At 43.4% G+C, this 24161-nt stretch overlaps 3 protein-coding genes across 10 annotated transcripts in view; 1 reads left to right on the top strand and 2 right to left on the bottom strand.

Moving 5' to 3' along the window:
* LOC116845708 (leucine-rich repeat-containing protein 15-like) overlaps positions 1–9979 on the bottom strand; it is a 38310-nt gene extending 28331 nt beyond the window's left edge. Inside the window, exons 1-2 of the mRNA XM_032818743.1 lie at positions 9833–9979; positions 7832–7987 (exon numbers count right to left, since the gene is read on the bottom strand). Coding sequence (XP_032674634.1) covers positions 7832–7843 — 12 coding nt within the window. The 5' untranslated portion in view covers positions 7844–7987; positions 9833–9979. The remainder of the gene's footprint in view (positions 1–7831; positions 7988–9832) is intronic.
* Positions 1–15564, top strand: part of LOC116845744 (platelet glycoprotein V-like) — a 27295-nt gene extending 11731 nt beyond the window's left edge. For 2 of the 3 annotated variants that reach the window (XM_032818795.1, XM_032818811.1), the window contains exon 2: positions 11814–15564. In XM_032818795.1, coding sequence (XP_032674686.1) covers positions 11846–13738 — 1893 coding nt within the window. In that variant the 5' untranslated portion in view covers positions 11814–11845 and the 3' untranslated portion in view covers positions 13739–15564. Of the gene's footprint in view, positions 1–10734; positions 11040–11813 lie in introns of those variants that run through there. The other variant, XM_032818804.1, reaches the window with a different exon arrangement.
* LOC116845772 (CD2 antigen cytoplasmic tail-binding protein 2 homolog) lies at positions 15532–24161 on the bottom strand. Of its 6 annotated transcripts, none has more exons than XR_004378327.1 (11): positions 23796–24160; positions 23487–23676; positions 23171–23334; positions 22920–23094; positions 22664–22848; positions 22476–22593; positions 22151–22410; positions 21748–21872; positions 19422–21197; positions 16541–18653; positions 15532–16429 (listed from the first exon to the last, which is right to left on the bottom strand). XR_004378327.1 is itself a non-coding variant. In XM_032818865.1 (7 exons), exons 2-7 carry the CDS (start codon positions 23635–23637, stop codon positions 22175–22177), a joined length of 1029 nt encoding a protein of 342 aa, XP_032674756.1. In that variant the 5' UTR covers positions 23638–23657; positions 23796–24161; the 3' UTR covers positions 21890–22174. The 6 variants fall into 6 exon arrangements, 2 of the variants coding, with proteins under 2 accessions (XP_032674756.1, XP_032674728.1); XR_004378329.1 differs by having other exon boundaries at positions 15532–16809; positions 17135–18653; XR_004378326.1 differs by having other exon boundaries at positions 15532–18653.

Here is a 24161-nt window from a genome sequence, read left to right as displayed (position 1 = left end):
AAAGCAAACTTTCGGCTTAACGAATTTTCCGATTTCGCGCATTAATATGCTAATCCAATTAGTCGTTTCGGCACAGCGGCCCGCGCCCGCACGTGTGGTACCGCCAAGTTTTTAACCCCGAAGAACTAATTGAATTAGCATTTCAATGCAGCGATTCGTGCGATTCGTTTAGAACGCGGCTTGGTTTAATTCCGAGATACGTTCTCGCGAGCGCGCGCGCTAGAACGTCGGTGATATTAACGTTTGATCTGCTACTGTACCCGTGGGGGCACGGTTTTAATTACCGCTCTGGAATATTTATAACGGCCGGCGTATAATTCTTACGCGCCACGCGGCGTCTTCGTCGCGCGTGCTGGACGTGTGTGACTGGCGGGCGTTGTCTCTTCCGTTGCAACGAAATTAATTAGACGTGACCCAACGATGTCGCCCCGCTTTTAATTTCGGACGAATAGAACGAGGTGTTGAATTGCCACCCCCTTAGAAAAACGAAAAAAAATTCCTCCACGACGGGTTTTATCTTTGTGATAAACGCGTGGCTTAATTTGCTTAAATGCATTTCAGCCACGGCAGCCTCTGCGTATAATTTCCGTTTTGTTTTATCGTCTGCGCTTTATGTTTTTTATTCGCCAAGTGATTGTTCTTTCTTCACTTGACGTAATTAATTTTGTTAAAGAATAAGTTTGCGCAACGCAAGGAAGCCCTTTCACGAAATACTCGTAAAAATCTTCCGTTAAATGCGACCTGTTGTAAACATTGGAGACAATTCTCAAAATACACGAAGAAGAAATCTTGATTCATGTTATGAAACGGGGACCAGACGAAAATTCGGTGGCAACGAACGATATTTCTGTTATCGCGGCCGAAAATATACGTCTGAACGTTTACAACCGCATTCAAATACGGTTAAAATAACCGAAAATAGACTTAGTGCAAATATTTTCTTTAAAGAAATATTTCTGTAACCGAGATTTCGTCTGGTCTCCACACACAAAAAAAATATCATTTTGCTGCTAAAAAAAGCGATTCACTTTTACTCATTTTTATTCAATTCACTTTTCGTTTTTTTAAATAATGTTTACCATCAACAAATAATATTTTTTTTATAATAATCTTAAAATATATTTTAGAATTCATATTCATTTTAGAATTTTTTCATATTCATATATTTATTTTAGAATTTTAGAAAAGTTCATTGTTATGTATTCGAAAGAAGAATTTATTTCCTTCGCAAAAATATTATGCATATCCTTGATTAAAGTGCCAAACTTACTAGAATTCAGAACGTATCTTGAATAAATTTGATACTTACGTGTGTGACTTTATTAGCGAGAAATTTATTCCATAGAAGTAGTTTATTATCCCGCAAGTAAATTTTCAAGTATTTCTTCTCAGTGTAGCTCGCGAATGTAGTATGTGCTTTTCTATGTGCAGACAATAGAACATCGGTTACACGAGAGTATTTATCTGTGTGTGTCGGGTACTCTTAGCGACTGATAATTACATAAAAGGGCAAAAGTTTTATCTCGGGAGTACACGTGATTTACCGATTGCATTATCGCGGAACTATCTCCGCGGGATAACGTATTAGCGCGACGCAATAAATCGGGAAATTATATCGTTCGCGCGTGGTCTCTCCTCCTAGTGAGAGGGTATATAGCTCGGCCACTAGGTGGTTAGCCAAGTTCGCTGTGACTTTGGCTCGTCTTCAGTTGAGTTTCTCGTAGCTGGTCACGAGACGAGTTTTGGGAGTAAAATGGGTATCTTGTAAATTGAATGACTTGGCCCGTTATACGTTATCCTGGTGAGTTCTTTGCTTTATATGCCCCGACGAATCGGGCGAATGGCGCAGATTCTATTATAGACAAGAAGTCACCGCGGCCTAGCTAGTACGCGCCGACGCCATTTCCACATGTATTATGCATGTCGGGGCAAATTTCGTTGTCTGTAACGGCGGTGAGGGAAGCGGGGGAGAAGTCTTATTTATTATTTACGTTCCTTCTCGCCCGATAAACGGACGATCCAACTTGGCTATCTTAAGGATGCTGAATCTGTATTATGAACTTTTTAAGAATGAAACGAGCTTTTTCGACGAGCGAGAATTAAACTGCGCATGTTTGCGGCCCGTATTAATTTTTCAGTCGAGATTTCCGAGCCACCGTCGTGTCGCTCCACATCGAAAGAGAGACAGAGATAGTAATATGACGCGCGTCACAGGAGGCAATTCTTTTAATTCTCTTCACGCTGATTGGATAATTCGAGTCGGTTATAAATATGTAATGCGCGCCACATAAAAACCGTGTGCGGCATTATTCATGAGCCCTTTGTGCGGAAATATCGCGTAGCGCATAATATAAATTACGGTATAATAAAATATCGATGATAATGTCACGCGCGCTATACAACGCCCACACCTAAACAGTCTGTTGTGAGTTATAACGAAGCTGCGTTAATTCTTTCCGCGGATCCAATTGTTTCACGATTCATTTCGGGATTACGGATTATACGGGGCGTTCGGATCTCTACCCGAGTTGCGAAAGCTACCTCTCCTCCTTCTCGCGTTAGACGTTAATCCGAGGTCTTAATTGCCGTAATCGTGAACGATGATTGCGAATCTTTAGCATCTTTAACATCGCGCGCGCGCGCGCGTTCGCTCTCTCGAGTCCGGGGCACGAATTTATCATTCATAGTTTGGGAAACGAGTATCGACCTTTGGTATGGGCAGCGTATGGAATATTCTATTTCTTTATAACGCGCCATCAATACGATATAACTCCGCGTTAACAGTTATTACTTGATGAACGTTAATAGTTATTACTTGATGAACGTTAACAGTTATTACTTGATGAAACTCGTCTCTAGCGAGACGAGGTCAGATTTGAATTCTAGATCGGATGAGAATTTTCCAGTTGAATCGCGGTTACAGATGCAGATACGACAATACATTATGATTCACAAACTTGGATATAACTTTGAATGAAAATCGGAGTATCTCGCATGAAATTAGTTTGAGGTGGCGACTATTGATATGGGCCTAAATCGGCCGCCGGCGCACGAAACTCGCGCGATGTACAAAACTAGATTGCCGTCAATCTCGTTGATGTAAATCCTTAACGGGTTGCTGGAAAGCAAAATAAAAGCCCGCCGCTGACCCAGATGCCAAGTTGCGATACTTGAGCTAATTCCCGGGGTTTACTCTTATCATCCGGCGGCCGTAGACAAGCGTTGTTTATCAGAACGATGTCAGCCCCACCGCGGGGCAAGATCCTCGAATTTCCCCGCGCAATCAACTTGCTCTCCGTCCCTCTTTCTTCTCCCGCCCGGCCAGCCTCTCCGTGCCGATCTCGTTTCACCCTCTTCACAACTTTCTTCTACCTCCCGGCGATATGCCGCGGCCGAAAAACACCCCTATCCCGGCGCGTCCGTTCTACGAGGTAGAAGGAAAAAAAGGGAAAGAAAAAAAAGCGGGGGCGCCCGATTTCCCGGAGAAAATGACGCGCGCCGCCATACGGGATATTACTTGCCGCGGATGTTAACGTCCGCTGCATTTTTTTGCGGCCGCGCCCGGAGCCGAGCCGTGGGAGAGAGAGTAGAACAGAGAGAAAGAGAGAGAGAGAGAGAGAGAGAGAGAGAGAGAGAGAGAGAGAGAGAGAGAGAAAGAGAGAGAGGAGGGTGGCTTCGGACATATAGCTGTGTCAGATAGCGGGATGCTGTAAATCTGTGCATTATACATGACAGTGAGATCAGCGCCATTTGTTATTCCCCCGGCGGGGCGTAGAAAAAGAGACGTGAAAAATTACTGGCGCGGCGGCACTTACTGAAACGAGGATATTGGGAGAATTTCTGGATATGGTGGCAGAAGCTTGGCAGAAATCTCGCCGTGGGATTGAAATTATCGTTGGCGCAGTGCGTAATATCCCCGCTGTGGATGCATGCGTCCCTCGATTATGCGTTCTGGCACGAGTTTAACGGCATGATTGCAACGTTGTTCGTTCGTTCCGTTACGTTCGCGACGCGCGCGCGCGCTCATTCCGCCGTGAGTCGCGTGTTTTCCGCGTGGAAAGCGAGGTATTTTCATGCCCGATTATATAGGTCCCGGCACATTATACGGGGCAATCGCGGTTAATTTGACGAGATAATGCGGTATCGATCCTCAATCGACGGGCGAGTTATGTGCATATTAGACCGGAATTTCAAAACTCGATTGCGCGCGCGGCGGCGCTTCGCTTCTTATTTTTCTTATTCATCGCGCCAATCTCGGGCGGTTACGGTCCGAGACATTGTTTGTAAGACGCTCGTCGGATTGTTGCGAATTGTCGATTCGCCTGAGAACCGCTTTATTTAATTGTACAGATCAACTGTACAAAAGAAAAGGAAGAAAAAAAACGACGAACATCACGTACATAACGCGATACAAGTCGGAATTCTCATCCTACTTCCGACCTCAAATATTTCACTTACTTTGAAACTCTGAAGTCTATATCAACTTCTTTCGATTCTATTTAACCTTTGTTGAGACTTCTTTAAGATCTGCAAGTGGCATCTTACGCGTTTTCTGTCATTCGGAGACGCCAAGTAAAAAATACACCGATCCTTCAGAATATACAGAAAGTTCAGGTCCAAAGCAGGGCTAAAATTTCGACTCGCGAATTCGCTGATACTTAAAGCGACTAAAATTCATAGAGCTCCAGCGGAATACCAATGGCGCGAATATTATTTATCTCTAGTCGCCTATAGTGAATTCCTCAGATCTCAATTCTATTGCAGCGGATCAAGCGCGCTGTGCTGTGCTTCCACGTGAAATACGAAAACAGCGACTCGTCGAATTGCTTGTTTTGCGGATAAATTTACTAAGGAAGGATGCACCACGTTCTCGGAAATAAACGTGCCGTTGGCAAACGTATCGTTTTCTTGTTACCTCCAACTTTCTTTGGAGCCTATAGTTATAGCTTATAGCAGTTCCGCTGTGTATTTCTTCCCCCCTTCGAGGAAAATTCAAGGAAAATAAACGTTAATGTAAAGCGCCGCACGAGGAGGAAGTATTATCGTCAGTGCGGCGGAGAGAAGCATAATGCAGTTAGAGTAGTTTTGTAAGTTTAATTAGGGGGCTGACACTCTTTCTCTGCAGCAGCAGAGGAAAAAAAAATAAAAAAAAAAACATCGCGTCGCGCGCGCAATATTCCCAACGATACGATCGATAACCCTCTCTCTGCTCTCTAAAGAATTTACGATACTCGTCGAACGGGTCGGATAGTTATCGCGTGTTTAACAATCGCGCGCGATACGCTCTTCCCACTAGATTAATAAACAATTTCATCGTTTAGCCACGCAACGTTTCATCGAGGAAACGATTCATCACGATTCACTCGCGTCTCATTACTGCCGCCTGCCCCATCCTCCCCCTCCACCTCCGCGGAGAAAAACAGCTACATCGAGAAGCGATGTCACTTTCTCGCTTTGTTATCACATTTTGTATATGTAAACGCACTCCAGGTGATTCGCGTTAAGCAACTGCTCCGACGACAGACGATTGTGTCGCGCGTCAAAAAATGCTGAAGAGAATTCGCCGGCTACGAAACGTGGGCAGAGGCGCGACGAAATTCTCGTTGCGCGATTTAATTAACCGGCGTACAGTAAATTCAGCCGGGCATATAGACGCAAATTTAATATCCACTTCTCTTTCGAAACCAGTTTGTCATTTCCCCTTTTTGTCACGAGTGGGTGACGTTATTTAGCCTCTACGAGCATAAAAAAGTTGACATACAAACTGCGCCATGTCGGACATATCCCGGGAGAAGCGGGGCGGCGGCGGCGGTGGCGGCGGCGGCGGCGGCGGCGGCGATGCAGCCGCGCGAAATCTGAACACGAATGAGCGTGCAGGTGTCCGTAAATAAACTTGCATCGAGCTTGTGCATCGAGCTTGTGCGGCAAACTGACGGTGAACGTAAAAGGTAGTTACGCTTTTGCGAGTTAGCCGCGCCACAAAGGTCTTTCAGTTAACGGTGGGTTTTATTCGAAGCATTTACTGCGCAGCTTCACGCGGGACGTAGGGATATCGTTCATATAATCGCGCAAAGCGCGCGCGAAGAACGCATTCCGACGTTCGCGTTCGCGCGCGGAAGCGGGTGGAATGCAACAATAAATACTTGTAGCCGATAACTGCGATGTTAAACTAAACCGAACCGGAACGAAGGGAGACGCGGTGGATCTTAGGGTCTTATTTTGTTTTATCGCGTTCACGTCGCCGCGTTCTCGACGCAACGCGCAATTAATATTCGACAACGAGGTCGCGCGACCTCGTTCATTGCGCGACGATAGCGCGTTTGGTGTCGCTCTTGTTACGCGCGGCGTGATAAACCGACCAGGTGGTGGAGGAGGCGGTGGTAGAGAGGAGTCCTGATAGGACATTTCGGAGCATTGCGGTATTAACATGGAGTTAATACCGTTATTAAATTGTCGCTCGGTTAAAGAGACAATTAGGACCGCGGAGCGGCGAAGTAATTTCTCTATTGCGCTTTGAGGCGTGACTTTATAAATATCTGGCGTACACACACAGTGAGAGTGGTAAATACCGCGATATTTAGATGGAATATTAGCGCTTTGTGGCGCACGAACCAGCGATACGCTACGGGATCCCGCCGTGCAACTCTGTTTTCTTTGCGTTACAGATTCTTTGGCCAGCCTTGATCTCTGTCTGCCGGCAGCGTGAAGTATATTTTTCTTTTAATTGCGCGAGCGCGATAAGAAATCCCGAAGCGCTATTCAGTTAATTTCGCGTCAACTCTAAAGAGGCACCTTCTATCTCTTCCCTTCTCGGAGTTCTGTGCAGCATCGCAGACTAACGAAAGACCATTCATCAAGATGTTCGCGAAGTATTTAACACTTGAAACGGATCCCGAGTCGAAATTTGGTTCCTGGAATAACTCTGTAAATACCGTCAGAGTTTCTTGGACAATCAATGGAGAGAATCTCGAGACATAATATTGTATAACTTATTCTCTTAAAGCAACAAATGACTACTTATCGCCATCTCCTCCATGCTAAAGGCTTGAAGAAACATTTATTCAAGAATTACTCGACATTATTGGTACTATTTCGGTATTCTCTACCTACATTTAATTTTCATTCTTAAGTTGTGTCAATTTATCGTATTTATTATGTGACTTTCTCAATTGGAGGCAGACACGCGATAAGCAAATAATGAATAATTTAATAAAGATTAATATCTTCACTGAATATGAAACAACGAACTTTCTCCCTTCGTCTTTGTTAATGTTGTTTCAACGGCGTGGGAAATTTCAATAGGACTTAGATATTCAAGAGGGATGAGAAGGCAGGTATTCTTATGCAAAACATAGCAAAGATTTAAACATAGATTCCAATACAACAACAAGGCTAAACGGAAGTGAGAAAAAAGTTGTTGACATACTCAGAAACTCGTTGAAACTCGCGTCCTAACACACGAGCGTTGTTAGGAAAAAAGAAACAAATATTAATACACCCACTTGCGAGACTCTGGTCAGTATTCATAGTTATAAATTATCTTACAATTTCTCATTGAGCAATTAATTATAAATTATTCGATTGTCTGGGTTGATATTTGTCTTATAAAATGAGTATGTTGCATAAAATGAGTCTCACATGTTAACGAATAATTGTGAAGAAATTATCAGTATGACTATATTTATCATACAATAGCACGGACTCTATCCTGAATACCGGTTCTCAAGTAGATTCTAAATTTCGACTCGGTATATCCCCTCATTCTCGAGAAGAGCTCGTCAAACGTTCGTTTGACTCGGAAACATCCTTCATAATGAGCGATTGGACATACCTGTACACACATGACGTATTGCTGCTCGCTTCCTGACGTCTTGACGTCCTGTGTCCCGGTTTTCTAAGCAAACATCCTGCTCTCAGCTCTCCGGGTATTCCATCGCATTAGCACCGACACTCGCGCGGAGACTTTTCGATCGGAGATGCACTGTAACTTTAGCCAGCCTAACTTAACCTAACCTAACCTCTAACGCGATACCGACGCGATGCGATGTCGACGAGACACCAGATTTCAGTAAGCAACGAAATAGTTTAATCACGCCGCGGGAGTAGCGACTCACCGATGCATTGCGATGCACGTATCCCGCATCTCAATGCATTGCGTCGTTCGCCGTCTCGACACGCGATGACCTCACAGTCGGCAAACAAACAAGCGCGCGCGACGTGAGAAAGTACGCGGGACAATCGGCACTTTCGAGAGCGGCGCTGTCACCTGCCGCCAATTAGAGATCCTCTAGTAAGAGATGCGCAAACTTCGGTTGTTTGCAAGAATATAGCGGCTTCCATGTGTTACATGTGTGATATGTTTATGAATATATATATATATATATATATATATATATATTTATATTTATATTTATATAAGATTAATATATATAGAATATATAAATTGCTGATAATTAAGGTAATATTAATGCAATGTTATAATAAAATATTATTTCACATAAATTGTAAAATACATGTGAGAATTAAAAATATTTTAACATAGTCATATTCACATAGGAGATACCTGAAGTAAAATATAATGCCAAGCTGCTGCGTTCTAAATTGTAAAAATTCTGCAGCAAAAGGCTGCAGAATTTTTTCTGTTTTACATATCTATAAATTTATTAAATTCTGTTTACGTAATTTATCTTCAATTTTAATTTATCTTTACCGCGCCTTTACCACGATTATTTCATTGGTTCCGCCATATTCTTGCAAAGTCGACCAAGACCAATACCATCGCAGTCAAAGATTACGCATCTCTTACTAGAGGATCTCTACCGCCAATAAGTCTGAGCACAAAGATTGTCGCAATCGTTCCTGACAGTGTCGTAGACGTAAGTCGGTGTCAGAAGTCAACGCACAAGGATTGACGTAGACGTATGCTGCATCAATTGTGTCGTCTAATCATATTTGATACGGCCTGATCCACAATAGATACAGTAAGTCGTAAGCCGTAAGAATTGGCCAATTATAACCGATTATTCTTGTAATAATCGACTGTGATTGCCCAATTCTTACAGCTTACAGCCCACGATACCTATTGTAGGCCAAGTCTACAGCATACCTCTACGTCAATCCTTGTGCGTGACTTCCGACACCGATTTACGTCTACGATACTGTCATAAACGATTGCGACAATCTTTCTGCTCAGGCCCAATCGCGAGCCATTACGTCCTGCCTATCACAGACGAGCATATTAAATGTCCGAAAAATTGTATCAAAATTGTGTTCCAAAACGTCCTTTTTGAAGAAATTTTACTCGATATTCTATAGTATATGTAACATGAACTATAGGTATTGAGTAAAATTTTTCTCAAAAAGAACATTTTGGAATGCAACCCAAGGCTGTGATTATTAAGCTGTCAGAACAGTTGCGCGATACACACGGAAATTCGTATACATAGACTGATGTGTTCTTATGAAAGCTTTCGAGACGAAATCTTAGGGGTACCTTGCATTTTTCATTCGAATTTGTCTAGTTGGACTTTTATTGGAGCAAGCTAGATGAAGCATCCAATAGGAGTCGAGCTAGACAAAGATCGAATGCACACGCTGACAGGGCATTCTCTTTTAGAATTGTGTTCTTGTAACCTCTTGTGTGTGTTTATGTGTAGAAGAAATTTATCTACATAGAATGACAATCCGACGATCTCTCTAGGCGCGTCCGATTCTACTTGAGTGAATCGATAACGAGTGTAAGAATGTAAAAGACGCTGATTCGATACGTCGCGACAAGCACCGGTTGCATATATCGAGCAAGGAGGAGATTACTGCCTAGTAAAGTACTTACTACACATCCCGAAGATCGCACATCGCTATTCTCGGCACTCCAGACACTTACTTTCGCGCGAGACTCACTTTCGACAGACGAAAAACACGTAAAACGCGGAGCGACGTCGATCGGTGTGTCAGTGGCGGTTGCTGGCGTAAAAAGATAGATGGCCGCGCAATCGATTATGTGCGCTTCGAGATCAATCGATCGATAGGTCGCACGTACACTCAATCTCGCAAATGCCTTAAGTTTGTTCAAGTTACTTGTACTATTCACACTTTTACACCTAATGCCCGTTGCACACTAGTGCACTTCATACAATACAAATTTTCCAAAATACGTTCTGAAGACGCTTTTAGGACGGAGGGATGTCATCAGAATATTTTTAGGACGTCCTTTGAAGATGTGAGCTGTTTGAAAATAGCTAATATCCAATAAGTTTATTCGCATTAATTGAACTTTTTACATTTTCACACTTAGTGCACATTAATTCTTTAGAGGTTCTAAAAATGACATCATGAGTTCCGTTCGTGTTACGAGTGTAATTGCAATTTTGATACACTTTTTACACTTGATCCCAAACAAAAGTGAAAAGTGTATCAAAATTGCATTTATACTCGTAACGCGAACGGAAAACATGACGCCATTTTTAAAACCTCTAAAGAATTAATGTGTACTAAGTGTGAAAGTGTAAAAAATTCAATTAATGTGAATAAACTTATTGGATACCCTTATAGAAATATCATACTAAGAATCATTGATAATTACTTATTATCCAGTATTTTTAATACTGAAAATAAGTAATTATCAATGATTCTTAGTATGATATTTTTATAAGGGTATTAGCTATTTTCAAACAATTCACACTTTCAAAGGACGTCCTAAGAATATTCTGATGACGTCCCTCCATCCTGAAAACGTCTTCAGAATGTATTTTTGAAAATTTGTGTTATTTGGAGTGCACTAGTGCACTCGGCAACGGACATTAGGTGTAAAAATGTAAGAGGTACAAGCAACTCGACAAACCTCTTGATAGATCGATAGTTACCAACATCTTTCACCAGACACATTCGTTTCTCACTACCGTTAATTAACCCGGAAAACGCATTACCGCTTTCGAAATTAATCAACAGTCATGAGGAATGCACAGCTCTCTCTCTCCCTCTTTCTTAGATGCGAATGCGGCTGGCTGGAAACGTTTAGTCTGTCGATCTGTCTCAATGTGGTAAGGCATTATAAGCTCTATTGATCTATCGATATTAATCCTTCAAATTTAAATTCGCATGGTTAGATTAGGTCGTACCCCACATAGCAATAAAGTCAATTAGTATTATTATTAAAATGTTGCTATATCTCAGTAAATTAAATCTTTTTGCATAGGAATGTAATACGTAATTGTTGTAGTAATTTTCCCTGTCACGAAAAGCAGAACGTTAAAATTGCTAAAATGTCAGCTTAAGATGGTGAGGTAATTATATTCTGATAGATATATCGAAATTATGTTAATTTAACCACAAGACAACCTCGAGAATTAATCAAGAGAACCTTGCATTAATGTTCAGACTTAAGATTTATCAAAAGTCCCATTTAAGTAGCAAGCAAGTAACATTTTAAAGTCATAATATAGTCGTACCATCTTTAGCAATATAATTAAGAGCTTCTTAAGTTTAGTGTTGGTGTAATATTTTTGTGCTACGTGGGATGGTTTCGTGGATATAAAATATACAAGTGTCGATTCGAAGTTCTTATTTCGTGATTATTTATATCCTTTGCTTTAAAATAACAAAAGAAACGAGAGAACTCTCGATGAGTGGGAGAATTCAAACTTGCCGATTGATCCGCCAAACTTGTCGGTGTCGGTGGTCTCTCATTCCACCCCGCGATTGTCATCCGCGGAACGCGCTTCACCCTCCGCGGCATATATCCCGTCAGCGACGCGTCGCTCGATCATGTCCACGTGATTAATACGCATGCCGTTGTTCGGTTTTTCCTCTTGCAGGACAGTTCCAGTTGGGAAGGAGTTCATATGGAATGGCATCACGTGGACCGTCGCCGTCGACGCTGCCGATCGCGATAGCGATAGCCGCCGTGATGACAGTCGTGGCTAATGGCCTTTGCCCGCCGCGATGTCGATGCGACGACGAGAGTCTACGCGCCACGTGCGCCCACGCCGGTCTCGAGGTCGTGCCGATCCAGCTGAACCCGGAGATCCGCCACTTGGACTTGTCCAACAATCGCGTGGCCAGCGTGCACCTGACCTTCAGCTTCTACGGTTACCTGAGGAGCCTCGATCTCAGTTCGAATCTCATCCACACGCTGGGCCTGGAGAACTTCGGCTTGCAGCAGAACCTAGTCGCGCTGAACGTCAGCAACAACGCGATACGCACGCTAGTGAAAAACGCTCTGCGTGGACTCACTTCCCTGAAGGAGCTCAACCTGGCCAGCAACAACATCTCGGAGATGGACGAGCAGGCGTTCAAGTACACCAGCGAGCTGGAAGTGTTGAATCTCAGCGACAACTCGATCACCAGCCTGCCAGACGGTCTGCTGAGGAACTTGCACAAAATACGCATTTTGATCCTCAGCAAGAACTCGTTGCTGGGGATACCGACCGACAACCTCGCGTTGGCGCCGAGTCTCGAGCGTATCGACCTGTCGGATAATCTGATACTCGAACTGGACCGGGATTCCTTGCCATCCTTGCCGTCGCTGGTCTCCCTGATCCTCTCTAACAACGTCATCAGGAGCATCGCCGACGTCGCGTTCGACCGTCTACCGGATCTCCTCTACTTGGATCTATCCGGGAACAATCTGACGTCCGTGCCTACGGCCGCGCTGGCCCGGCTGAGCGTCCTGACGAACCTCGTGTTGAGCACGAATCCCCTGGGCTCGTTGGAGGCGGTGGCCTTTCGCAACCTGTTTGAGCTGAGGAACCTGGAGCTGAACGACTGCACGATAGCGAGGGTGAATGCGCGCGCGTTCGCCGACAACGTGAACCTCGAGCGCATCTCGATGGACGGGAACCGCGAGCTGCGGGAACTGCCGGCGCGAGTGCTCTACAGCGCCAGGTATCTCAGGTGGGTTTCTTTACGCCGCTGCAGCCTGGCGACGCTGCAGCCGACGCAATTCCCCGTCGACGGCCTGTCGCATCTCCGCGTCGGCGGCAATCCTCTCGTGTGCAACTGCTCGGTGCACTGGCTGTGGAACGTTATTCGTGCGGAGGAGCGGCGAAACGAGACGCGGCTCGAGCTGGACACGCACGACATCGTATGCAGCGACGAGGAGTTCGCCGGCAAGGCCTTGATCGCGCTCTCGGAGGGTTCCCTGCGGTGTCGTTTGAGTTTGCTCTACATGTCACTGTCAGCCACCGGCTGCTTGGTTGCGGCCGCCACCGTACTCGCCCTCGTCGCTCGTGCGACGCGGGCGAAAAGGAAGAGACGGCTGGCGTACGCCGCCCCAAATCGCCCGGAATTTCTCGTCTACGTCGGCAGGAGCAACAACGAGCTGGACAAGAACGCCGAGTCCTACAGCCGACGGCTGTTGGCTCGCAGCGAAGACACCTCGTACGATTCCCCACGCGGCGGTAAGGCCTCGGTCACGGCGGAGCGTAGCCCACAGTCCTCGCAGGATACGAACATCTACGAAACGCCGCGGTATGCCCGTCCGAGTCACCGCGACGTCGAACCTTCGTACAGGAAACAGCCAGAGGAGGGGGTGTACGCGGTGGCGGACGTGACCGATCTACGCGACGAGCCTCCGGAAGTGCTATCGCTTTATCGCACGCATAGCCCCGCCGTTCCCAGGTCGAACCCGCCGCGGCGTTTGGGCTACGGTTACGATTATGAATACGATTATGACTACGAGCCACCGCCGCCGCCGCCGCCACCGTTGCTCTCGGAGAAGCCGCATGTCGTGTTCGTGTGAATGTGCAGCGCGTCCGTCGTTCGCGAATGGTACAAGTCGGTTGTCTTCAGGTTGTTGTTGCGAGCGCTAATCGGCGAGTCCACGATGTGAATCCGGAGAACGGTCTCTCTCTTGACGAAGATCGTCAACAACGGATGGTAACTCCGTATCGCGGGCTTTTAAATGTTCGAAATATCCTCGGGATTATGCAGCCTGTGGGGCAACCCCCGCAGCGTCTCGCGTGCGTAGAGCGAGGATGCGCGCCGCGGGGGTGGTGTGGAAATATAAAGGATTCGCGCAGATATCTCGGTCGTTAAATTTACGCGAGGCACGATACCGCCCCCGGAACGATCGTCGTTATCAGTACGCCACGTCTCAACTCGCACACGAGGACCAACCGACCAACTGCGGGGGTGCGTACGCGGCTCAAGTGCTGGACGTTTGTTCACGTTCGGCAATAGTGGTGTGTTTGTTCGGAGAAGGGAATGAAGGAGAAGGAGGAGGAATAGAGGGAAAACAACGTCCACAGCGATTCCGAATAGTTCGTACGCCGCGGTAAACGCGAAAGTGTCGAAAGTCGATACGCGCGGTTCGCAATTTCCCGTTTGGCGACGGAAATGATCGATAACAACCACCGTCGTCGTCGACGTCGTCGTCGTCGGGATGGCGAATTATGATCCGAGATTCCGTTGCTCGAAACATGAACGAATGTGTGCCGCGTTTTGCTTGCGAGGACCGGCGGCCGTGACGCGTGACACACTGAAATTATCCCCCAGGACAAACAGAAGCAACCGTGTGGACGAGTGAAAATGAAATGTCTTCCGAGATAGTTGCGTCGCTGCTAGAGAGAACGAAGGAGAGATGGAGAGATTGAGAGGGAGAGAGAGAGAGAGAGAAAGAGAAAGAGAATGAGAGAGTGAGCGAGAAAATTAGAGAATGAAAGAGTGAGTGAGCGAGCGAGCGAGAGAGAGAGAGAGAGAGAGAGAGCCAGGATGCATTCTCACTGAGAGAACACAATCTGACTCGGAATGTAAATTGTGCGGGAGCGTAAGAGTACGTTGTGTACCACCGGCCGTAGGAAGCGAGGACCCGTATTTATTTTCGAGGATTGTGTTGAAATCCACTGGCTCAGTGCGAATGCAGTGGCCCGGTTTTGTGAGGCGAAGCGCCTTCATTTCGTCGGGTTCGTTTGAACGTAGTGACAAATCAAATCAAAGCTGCGTCGCGTTAGTCGATTAAAGGATCGTCCTAGAGATTACTAGCTACCTAGAGATTAATACTCCTCGTATAAAGTCCGTTCCAGGCTGAGAATGGCCTTCGGCTCGAGATTTCCGAAATAAAACTCTCTCTGCGTATCGGCCGCGTCAAACTGCGTTGCCGTTCTACTACTATTACCACTACTATTACTACTGCTGCTAATACTACACTTACTCTTACTCTTACTATTATTATTACTATTACTACTACTCTATCACTACTACTACTACATACTACTGCATACTACTACGTACTATTACTTACTACGGAGTTAATAAGGGTGCGATGAGTTGTTTGCTGAGAATTGCGTTAGCACGTTCCTCACACATGAGACGCTTAAGGGAGCAAATTACGTTAAAGGTCGCGAAACCGATTTTTCCCCTCTTTTGCGACCGACCCGGGGAGGGAAAGGAAACCCTCATTCGTACGAAGTGTTGTACATTGAAGCAATAATAGTTACGACCTTTTACTGTATAAGCACACACTTACACCGAATACATTTAGGAATTACGGAAAAGGACACATTTATATACGAAGCATAAGCGAATGCATATATATACGAGATATAAATATATATTTATTTATTAATTTATGATGTGTTAAGTTTGTGGAAAAAGAGATGTTACGTTTTTGAATACGAAAATATACTTAATGCAGTACGAACCAAGTGCGTACATTTCCGTTGCGGGAAGACACACACCGTCGCAGAGACTCGTACTTGCGCGATTCGACGTAATGATCTCGTCCCAGCGCGTAAGGGAAGAGAAAAGAAAAGAAAAGGGAAGACAAGAAAAAAAAGGGGGAGAAAAATTCGCCGGCAGCGTTATCCCTCAATGTTACGCACGACGACGGAAGTCGTTACGCGAATACGCGATTACGATCCTAAGAACCTATTTGTATGTTTTTGCGCACGCCTCCAAACGCACCGCGTCCGCGAAACCTAACAGAATATGCAAAACTTCCTAATTGGATCCGCTTGTAAGGCAACTTCGTGAGTCGTAGTTTGCAACGCCCGGAGATTAAGTCTCGTTACTGAATCGCATTTTCCTACTACAGGTCGCGCAGCTCGAACTTCCACAACGGCGGAATTTAAAGGGAGAGATTAAAGATGCTTTTTTTTCGAATTTTGTCCCCTCGCGCTTTCGCCCGTTGGCTCGCGAGAAGCGAAGCAGGGATCTTGAAGCGAAGAGCAAGCGAACTTTACGCCGCGGAGCCGAAAAACCTTTCGAGACAATACTTGCTTGCGCATATCCCTCCGGCATTGTCGCGACGTGTTCTCTCGATAGCTGAATTCTCTCTCTTTCCATAATAAATGAACAGTCGTTATCGGGAGATCGCTGTCCCAACGAAAGAAGTTCGTTAAACTCGTATCAATATGGTAATGGGACATTAACGAGAGATTGGAATTGACTTTGATCCTGTCGGGATAACATCGAGACACACGGTGTATAAATCCTGCAAGGGAGAAAGAGAGATAGAGATACATATAGAGAGAGAGAAAAAGAGAAAAATTATTGGCAATCACGATATTAAAGAACGAGTTTGTTTTCAGTGAAAATTACTTACTCCATTTTTTCGTATGTGCGTGAGGCCGGGCGGAAAAAAAGCTTATTTCCTTGAGGATCGTGACTACGCTGCTCTAACGAGACGTAGAATCCCCGTTCTCCCTGCCGTCGCGCTCGATATGCGGATGGTTTCATAAAAAATGTATGGAAACCGCCGTTCCAGCGAAACGTTCACAGTTCCCCAGATAGTCGGCAATCCCCATCAATTCGCATCAACGTTCATTCGCCGCGAACGGCCCGGTCGGCCGTTTAAAAAATGATAGTGCTCCGCTATGCGAAAGGAAAAAAGAAAATAAAATGAAGAGAAACAAGAGAAATAAGAGACAAAAAGCAAGAGGGGGAGAGAAAAAGAGTGAGTCGGTGAAAAAAAAGGGAAGAAGGAAAATCGACAAAGAGTACATTCACGAGGGCGTTTAGCTTTAACGTGATTAGGCGAAACGTTCCGGACCTGGCTTCCTCCTCGTGACCCCATAAGTGATACGTCTTCGCCTGCTCCCGCCCTGAAAAATTAATTTTCCCCAAAGCGAGAGAAGCCCGGCGGGAACGCTGAATGAAAATCCCCTATTAACGTGCTTCCCATGCGCGGTCCACTGACCTATAAGCACGGCTGCATCACGAGTCTTCTCTTGCTTTCGTCGGACAGCGGCTTTTCGTCGAGAAACGGCTCGTCCATCTCGGCTCGCTAAGTTTCGCAAGTTCCGGGACGCGGAATGCGTCCCGATCGATCGTCACGGTTCAACTCGAAAGTCGGCAGCCGATCGTTTCCCCGTTGATTATGCGAGGAGTTTTACGACGGTCCCGCTGAAAAGAGAAAGCTCGGAAGAGACGGAGGGTGAAAAAGGGTGAGAGAGAGAGAGAGAGGAAGTCGGTGTGTTCGAACTGTCGGCCCGCCTGATTTATTGCAATTTCGAGACGCGCGATCGACCTGGGATATTCGCGGTGAGATATAACCGATGGTCCTCAATATTTCTTCCCGCGATTTTCTCCCGGCGATGTAAACGGGCAGCGCGTTGCGCCTCTTTGTTTATTTGTCGCTCGAGCGCAATGTAACGGAGGGATTAAATCCGATCCAATTTACAACTTTGATTACCGACATTAAGCATTCATCTCCAGCCATTTCTCCCGCTCCGTTTCTCTCTCCGGTTCCGTATCTCTCCGTTTCTCTCCCCGTCATTCAGATCGCGCGATTAAACTTAAATCGTAAGCAAATATCCGAGATACGTCTATGTCGCAGCTCACAGTACCGTGCAACCTTTTCCGCCGACGTCCATTTGCATCTGCCTCGTTCGGGAATCCCCGGGACTTTATGTATCCATCGCGATATAAACCACGGCCTCCTAAGTGATGATCGTCGCCGGATAAAATCTCAAACGGAAAGCCTGCCTGAACTCCGCCGGCCGTGCAGTAGCGAAGATACGGTCGAAAATATGAGATTCGAGGGCACTAAGGGGCGAGTGTAATTACGTAAACGTTGACTTTAGTCTAAAATATGGCTCGAGCCACTGTTTTCTCTCTCTCTCTCTCTCTCTTTCCCTCTTTCTCTCTCTTTCTCGCATTCTCTTACTCTCTCCCTCTTCCTCTTCTCGACTACTTTTGATGTTTTTTAACGATTTGTCTCGCGTGAGAGTCCATCGCGAGACAGCGGCGCGCAAACAGTCGCACCCGACAATCCGCGGACTCGAATGGGAAAAGACCACCCCCGTGGCGCGGGTGTCGGGAATATCAGATCTGAAAATATTTCATCGTGCCTACCCTCTCTCACTCGGTTAGCCAAGATTCCTCGGTGGCACTTCGCCCGACTCGTTAGTCATGGTAGTTAGTCATGCTATGTGCATCTTGTCTGGAGAACGACCAAGAGAAAGACGAGAGAGGCGGAGAGAAAGAGAGAGAGGCTTCATTGTAGAGGGGTTGTAGCGAGACTTTAGACGTATCCCTCTAAGAAGAGGACAGAAGCCCCTCGTCGAATGTTCTTCTTCGCTTCCTCCTCGTTCCTCATCCTTTTCTCGCAACATGCGCTCGTGTGTGCGTGTGTGTCCCTTTCCTGAAGCATCCTCCTCATCCGGGGACTTCGATGCGTTTGAGGCGTGCCGCTGCTGCTCTCTCGGCGGCTATTTCTGTATGTACATACAGCCCATGTAATGTCGAATGTATACTCGGTGTCGAAACCAGTCGAGAAAACGCTTTTTGTCGCGGACAGGAAGCGCTCGCGAATTTATTCCCGTATGGCATGTAACGCGCGACTATTAAAAAGCGACTATTAATACGACACGTCCGTTTACGTATCCGATCAAGTCGCGCGTACTCGCAATTAGTCGGATAATAATGTCAACGTTAATTCGACGTGACTGTCGCCAGCATCGGCATTGTCGCCGTCGCCGCTGCTACCGGAGTTTTCGGTTTATACGGGAATAAATCCGCGGAAGTGATCTATATCGAAAAGAGCGAGAAGTGTCTCGACTATTCCGACACCGACACGATAAATCACGTCCCCTCAGCTGTGTGTAAACGTCCATAATGTGAGTGCCCGTTTTACTTGTTTCTCCTCCCCCTACGTACGTGTGTGTGTGTGAGTGTTTGCGTATTGTCCTACAGCGCCGGTTTCATAATGCAATGTACACGCGTACATATGCAACGTACACGCACGTGACACGGTCGTTTGCCGTTGAAACGTTCACGGCGACTTGTCGAACTTCCCGCATGCGATCGAAAGCGAACTCGCTTAGGTACTAGAATAAGAGCACTGCGCACACCAAACGCAAATGATAAGGATAAGCCCGACGGGAAGGAAACAGCTCCGCGGGCGAATATCTCGCCCTTTCCGTCTCGCGTGCGTTTATGAAACCGGCATGTGTAATTTGTCCGCTCGTATGTGCCGTTCTTACCCTATTTTCGCCCTCGTCTGAACGTCCCCTGTGTTCTCCGGCTGTTGCGTCCTTTCAGCTTGGAAAAGACCAAAGTACTTGTTCCGTCGACACGCGTGAATGTGATGCAATGTACCTTCACCACACTTTGCTTCGTCTACCTCCGTGTCTCCGTTGGCGGATTTTCACGATTTAACGGTTCGCGCTTTCGGACAGGCGAAACGACTCGGGATCAACTCGCTGATGATTTCCACGTGTTAATTCCCTTACAAGTAGACAACATTTTAGCGATCATCCTCTCGTACGAACACGTGGAAACGTAGCTACCAACAACAATTCAATACTATGTCTAAGTAATGTTTGTACAAGTGGGCACAATAATTTTTTATAAGTATAGAAAGTTACAGTCATTTCTTTTATTTGACACGAGATCGGTCTCATCAAAGCTTGAGATTCACATAATTGATAAAGATAGAATATAATAAATACAAAAAAACTCTTTTGGAACGGCCCTATTCTGTCGCGCTTTCACAGATTTTTCATCACATACGTGCGCGTTGATGCATTATGCAAATTAATTTTTTCCATACGGCAACAAATTTTGTCGAAATTTATAGATTCTGTAAAGTTCATCTCACACGAGAAATACCTCGTTCAAAAGAGCCATTTTCGCGATCTTGATTTTGAAGGAAAAAACATACACAATTGTTAGTGAACTTATTAAACGTACGCGCATGTGTTGGGTTTAATAAGCAACGGGTGTACATTGCATGTATTTCACAGCACTTTTAGTAACGTAGTCATATTTAGACTCTTTCAATTATGATCGACTCGTGTAGTGACCAAAGTGTCGATTCATACTTCTTACTATATAATCTAGCATAGTCACCTCGGGCTTCTACGTTTAAACACTTCGCTTAGGATTTTTCTAATCTTTCGAGACAAGCTACGAATTTATATACCTACGAAATGTACATGCATATACGGAGTGTTCTCACCCACCTGCGCTCGTGCGTCACGTAATGAGATTCTTTGACTAGCGTGAAATCGATTTTACACGAATAAAAATGTCTGAAATATTAATCACTGTTGTGTTGTGCGAGCGATTAAAAATTAACGGGTTTTCATAAATTAAACTTCAGAGTCACTAGTATGTGTGTGTATGTGTGTATGTTCAACGCTTATGCTCCAATAAATTTCAAGTTGTCTTTACTTAAACAGAAGTTTAATTAAGAACTAAGTTATCGAGGCGTTCAATATCGAATATCGAAAAATGATGTTTAATGGAATTTTAGTTGAGAAAGGATTGCGAGAAGATTGTAACTAATCAAAGAATCTCATCACGCATTACGTGGACGCAAATTTGAAAACATTCTGTATATACACACGTATATATAAAGATACATATATATACATATATATATTTACATATATGCATGCACACGTATCTCCCAAATGTTCATGTCTGAACAATTTTTTGCGTGTACACGAAATACTTAAAATAATATTTTAAGCAATCTCGTATAAGACTTTCATACATTGCTAATAAAAATGTTTAAGACGTTTAATAAAATTATATTCAGTAAAAAAAACAATGTACCAATTGTCTATACTGACATACACATACACACACCGCAAAAATTTATCGACGCGCTTTTTGTTCGATTATATCGATGCGACATCGCGTATCTTCCGTTTAGACGTATCCAATCGTCCTTTCCCATTCCATGGTTCTCTTACGCAATCCTTGTGATGTGTGTTGACCAAAGTATATGTAAATCCCTTCTTCGTTTATCTCTGCACAAGAATGCACAAAATTGAATAATCATTAGATCTCCATGCGGCTATGCGACGGACAAGATGAGCAAACGGGTGAGTTAATTTTACATTAAATAAATACAAGGACTTTCAAACGTTGCTTTACGTTTTTTATCTCCAGCAGGATATTTTGGTTTCCGCGCCGGAGAAAATCTACTCTAAGCGTGAAACGTGCCAAATAAATATAAGAATTAGGGAGAAGAGAGCTCCACTCCGCTAGATAAATAAGGGTTAGTCTGTCTGGCTCTATATCGTAAAGTACAAATAGATTTACTTTAGGGATAAAATTCTATTTAAAAATATCACGCTCCGCGAAGACCATAAATCTCAACATTCTCGTTCCTATCGGTATCGCGCAGGATATCTCTGAAGTATGAGTTTAGGTCTTTCTCAATTTAAGTATCATACCAGATGGTTTTTAACAACATACCGGAAGATATGTTTATATGCACAACGATGGAGTCACCGTACGTATTTTATATGCCAAATTTTTTTATTAGTCAAATTAATAGTCAAAAGTATTACTTACTATTGCGTGATATATTTCGAATTAAATTCCGAATTCCAACCAAAATTATATAATATGAATTTGATTTATTCAAAATTTCTTTTTTCTTCTGTATCTGGAATATGTCTGCTCCTTTCAATGGATCTCTATTTAAAGTACGAAATATTTTTATATTTCATAGTGTTTTATTAAGAAATGTCTTGTTTACACTTATGTCGAATTTTCTTAGAAGGTTTACATAGACATAATGTATCAGTAATGGCTACCTCTGATAAATTTGTACAGATATCTGTTCTGAAAGAATTTTACACACACACACATACACACATTATATATGTATGTGTGTCAATATATAAAATTCCACACATATATACTACCTTCATAGTCTCGAAATTAATGAAAATTTATATACCTATCCACTCACATCTTTTTATATCAGGTAGAAGTGTCACAGATAAAGCTCAAAGTCTACTCTAGCAGCATTATAAAATTGATTCTGTTGCCCACTTCTTCTGACCCAAGCACCCTTTTTGAAATATCCCTCGTTTGCCCAGGCATGCATTTGTTGACTAGTATGAGGTCCGTGTATCTCTGCATCTTCATCTTGTGACCATTTCAGCTCCCACATAACATTTTCTTCCAAAGATGAAGATTTTTCTTCACTAGTTGTTTCTACTGCCTTATCTGTATAAGATGTATATACAACTTACATATATATCCACGTTTAACATACATAATATGAAAATTACCAGGTCTGCTATCAGTGTCAATCAATTTCGCCTTTTCTTTTACATCAAAATCATCAGCGTACATATCTAACTCTGCTTCTTGTTTTGAAGGAGGTCCATGCTTGTTGGATTGTTCAACCTACAAAATATCACTTTCTATAATAAAGCTATCAGATACATGTATTTCAAATAATTATAACCAAAGTTACCTTTTTTTTTATTTGTTCATAAGTTTCTTGATATATATCCATGTTACCAGTACGTGTTAATACCTCATTCGCTAATTCTGTCAATTTTGTTATACTAACAGAATTTGGGTCTTCTTCCATAGGTGTTTTAGATTCTTTTTTCCTTTTCCATCTTTCAGCTGTAGTTAATTTCTTTTTGCCTTTACCTGCATCATAATAATTCATGTTTACTTGCCAATTGTACACAAATATGAATGTTCGATCAATGATTGGTTACCAAGTCTGCATAATGCCTTAGAAACTGTTTCACCAGGTTTGAGATACTCTAACATCTGTTTATATAATGGAGTAGAATCAAACATGACATCTCCTTCATCACTATCACTATCTCCTAATCCATGAGCTTCATTTGATTTAGTATCTTTTTGTTTAGTTGTAGAACATGGTTTAACCTGTAAAGAATACATGTAATGACATTTTATTATATTTATGTATATTGTAATATTATTGTCCTTCTCTTTTACTGACCTGGATCCAATCAATATTATCTAACCAGTTATCTCTTATTTGCTTCTCTTTCTTCCAAAGATAATGACCTTCTTTATCAAAATGACCCTCTTCCAATTCTTCTTTCATATTAAATGCTGTAAATCCTACATTAGCTTCTGGGGCTGAAGGTCCATCTTCAGTACCTATTTGATAAAAGTAATTAAACTATAAAATGCATATCGTATAAAATAAGGATTCCATTTGACAAGAATAAAAAAATAATAAAAATAAATATATATTAGTAATTTCTACATAAATGACATTATATAATATATATGTATAATATGTATAAGACCTTCAAATTCATCTTCATTCATGACATTATAAGCATCCTCATTTGTCTCATCATCATCTTCATCGGAATCCAATGAATTCTTAAGTGGCTGTTTATCAGGCTGTTCATCAAGGTCATCTTCTGCCATATCACTCAATTTACGTTTTGACATGATTTTTGGATATAACTCAGCTAATATTAAACAAATAAGCTATAATAAAAAGGTATAATAGAAATTAAACAATTTACTATAACAAAATATTATTAGAAGTGTCATTTGTAAAATTGATGGAATTATATATATATATATATATATAATAAAATACTCACATATCTGTAAAATTACGTTTTTTAAAAGCAACGAAATGACATTCTTTTTCTTACTGCTTATATAATTATTATGAGAAGTTGTTTTACGTATAAACTTCGTCGTACAGTATAAACAAATGTAACATAAAGGTTAGTTGATTTTTAGGTTATATTTCGTGCGGTATAACGCACGCGGGGCTGCTTGTTCTAAAATTTCAAGTACTGAAAAGTCACCAAATTTACAAATTCTCTTTTTATCATTATATCACCATTAGAATATAAATCTTTGTTCAATTCGTTGAGTAGAATTTGCAAAATTTCGTTATTGTATACACACACGAGATATCAGTCTTCCGACAGCACTTTTTACACTACGTGCACTTAAAA

The sequence above is a fragment of the Odontomachus brunneus genome, unplaced genomic scaffold (assembly GCF_010583005.1).
Source record: "Odontomachus brunneus isolate Ranch 3 - 2012 unplaced genomic scaffold, Obru_v1 Obru_scaffold_004, whole genome shotgun sequence".
Lineage (NCBI taxonomy): Eukaryota > Metazoa > Arthropoda > Insecta > Hymenoptera > Formicidae > Odontomachus > Odontomachus brunneus.
Note: the sequence above shows the minus strand (reverse complement) of the source record. Positions and strands in the feature narration are given on the sequence as shown.

What these genes read in the sequence shown, in the direction of transcription:
- LOC116845772 (XM_032818865.1), bottom strand. Translation starts at nt 23,637, where the DNA reads ATGTCAAAACGTAAATTGAGTGATATGGCAGAAGATGACCTTGATGAA. An exon ending in ATAATATTGATTGGATCCAG is followed by an intron (nt 23,095 to 23,170) that starts GTCAGTAAAAGA and finishes TATTCTTTACAG; the next exon opens with GTTAAACCATGTTCTACAAC. An exon ending in TAAGGCATTATGCAGACTTG is followed by an intron (nt 22,849 to 22,919) that starts GTAACCAATCAT and finishes ATTATGATGCAG; the next exon opens with GTAAAGGCAAAAAGAAATTA.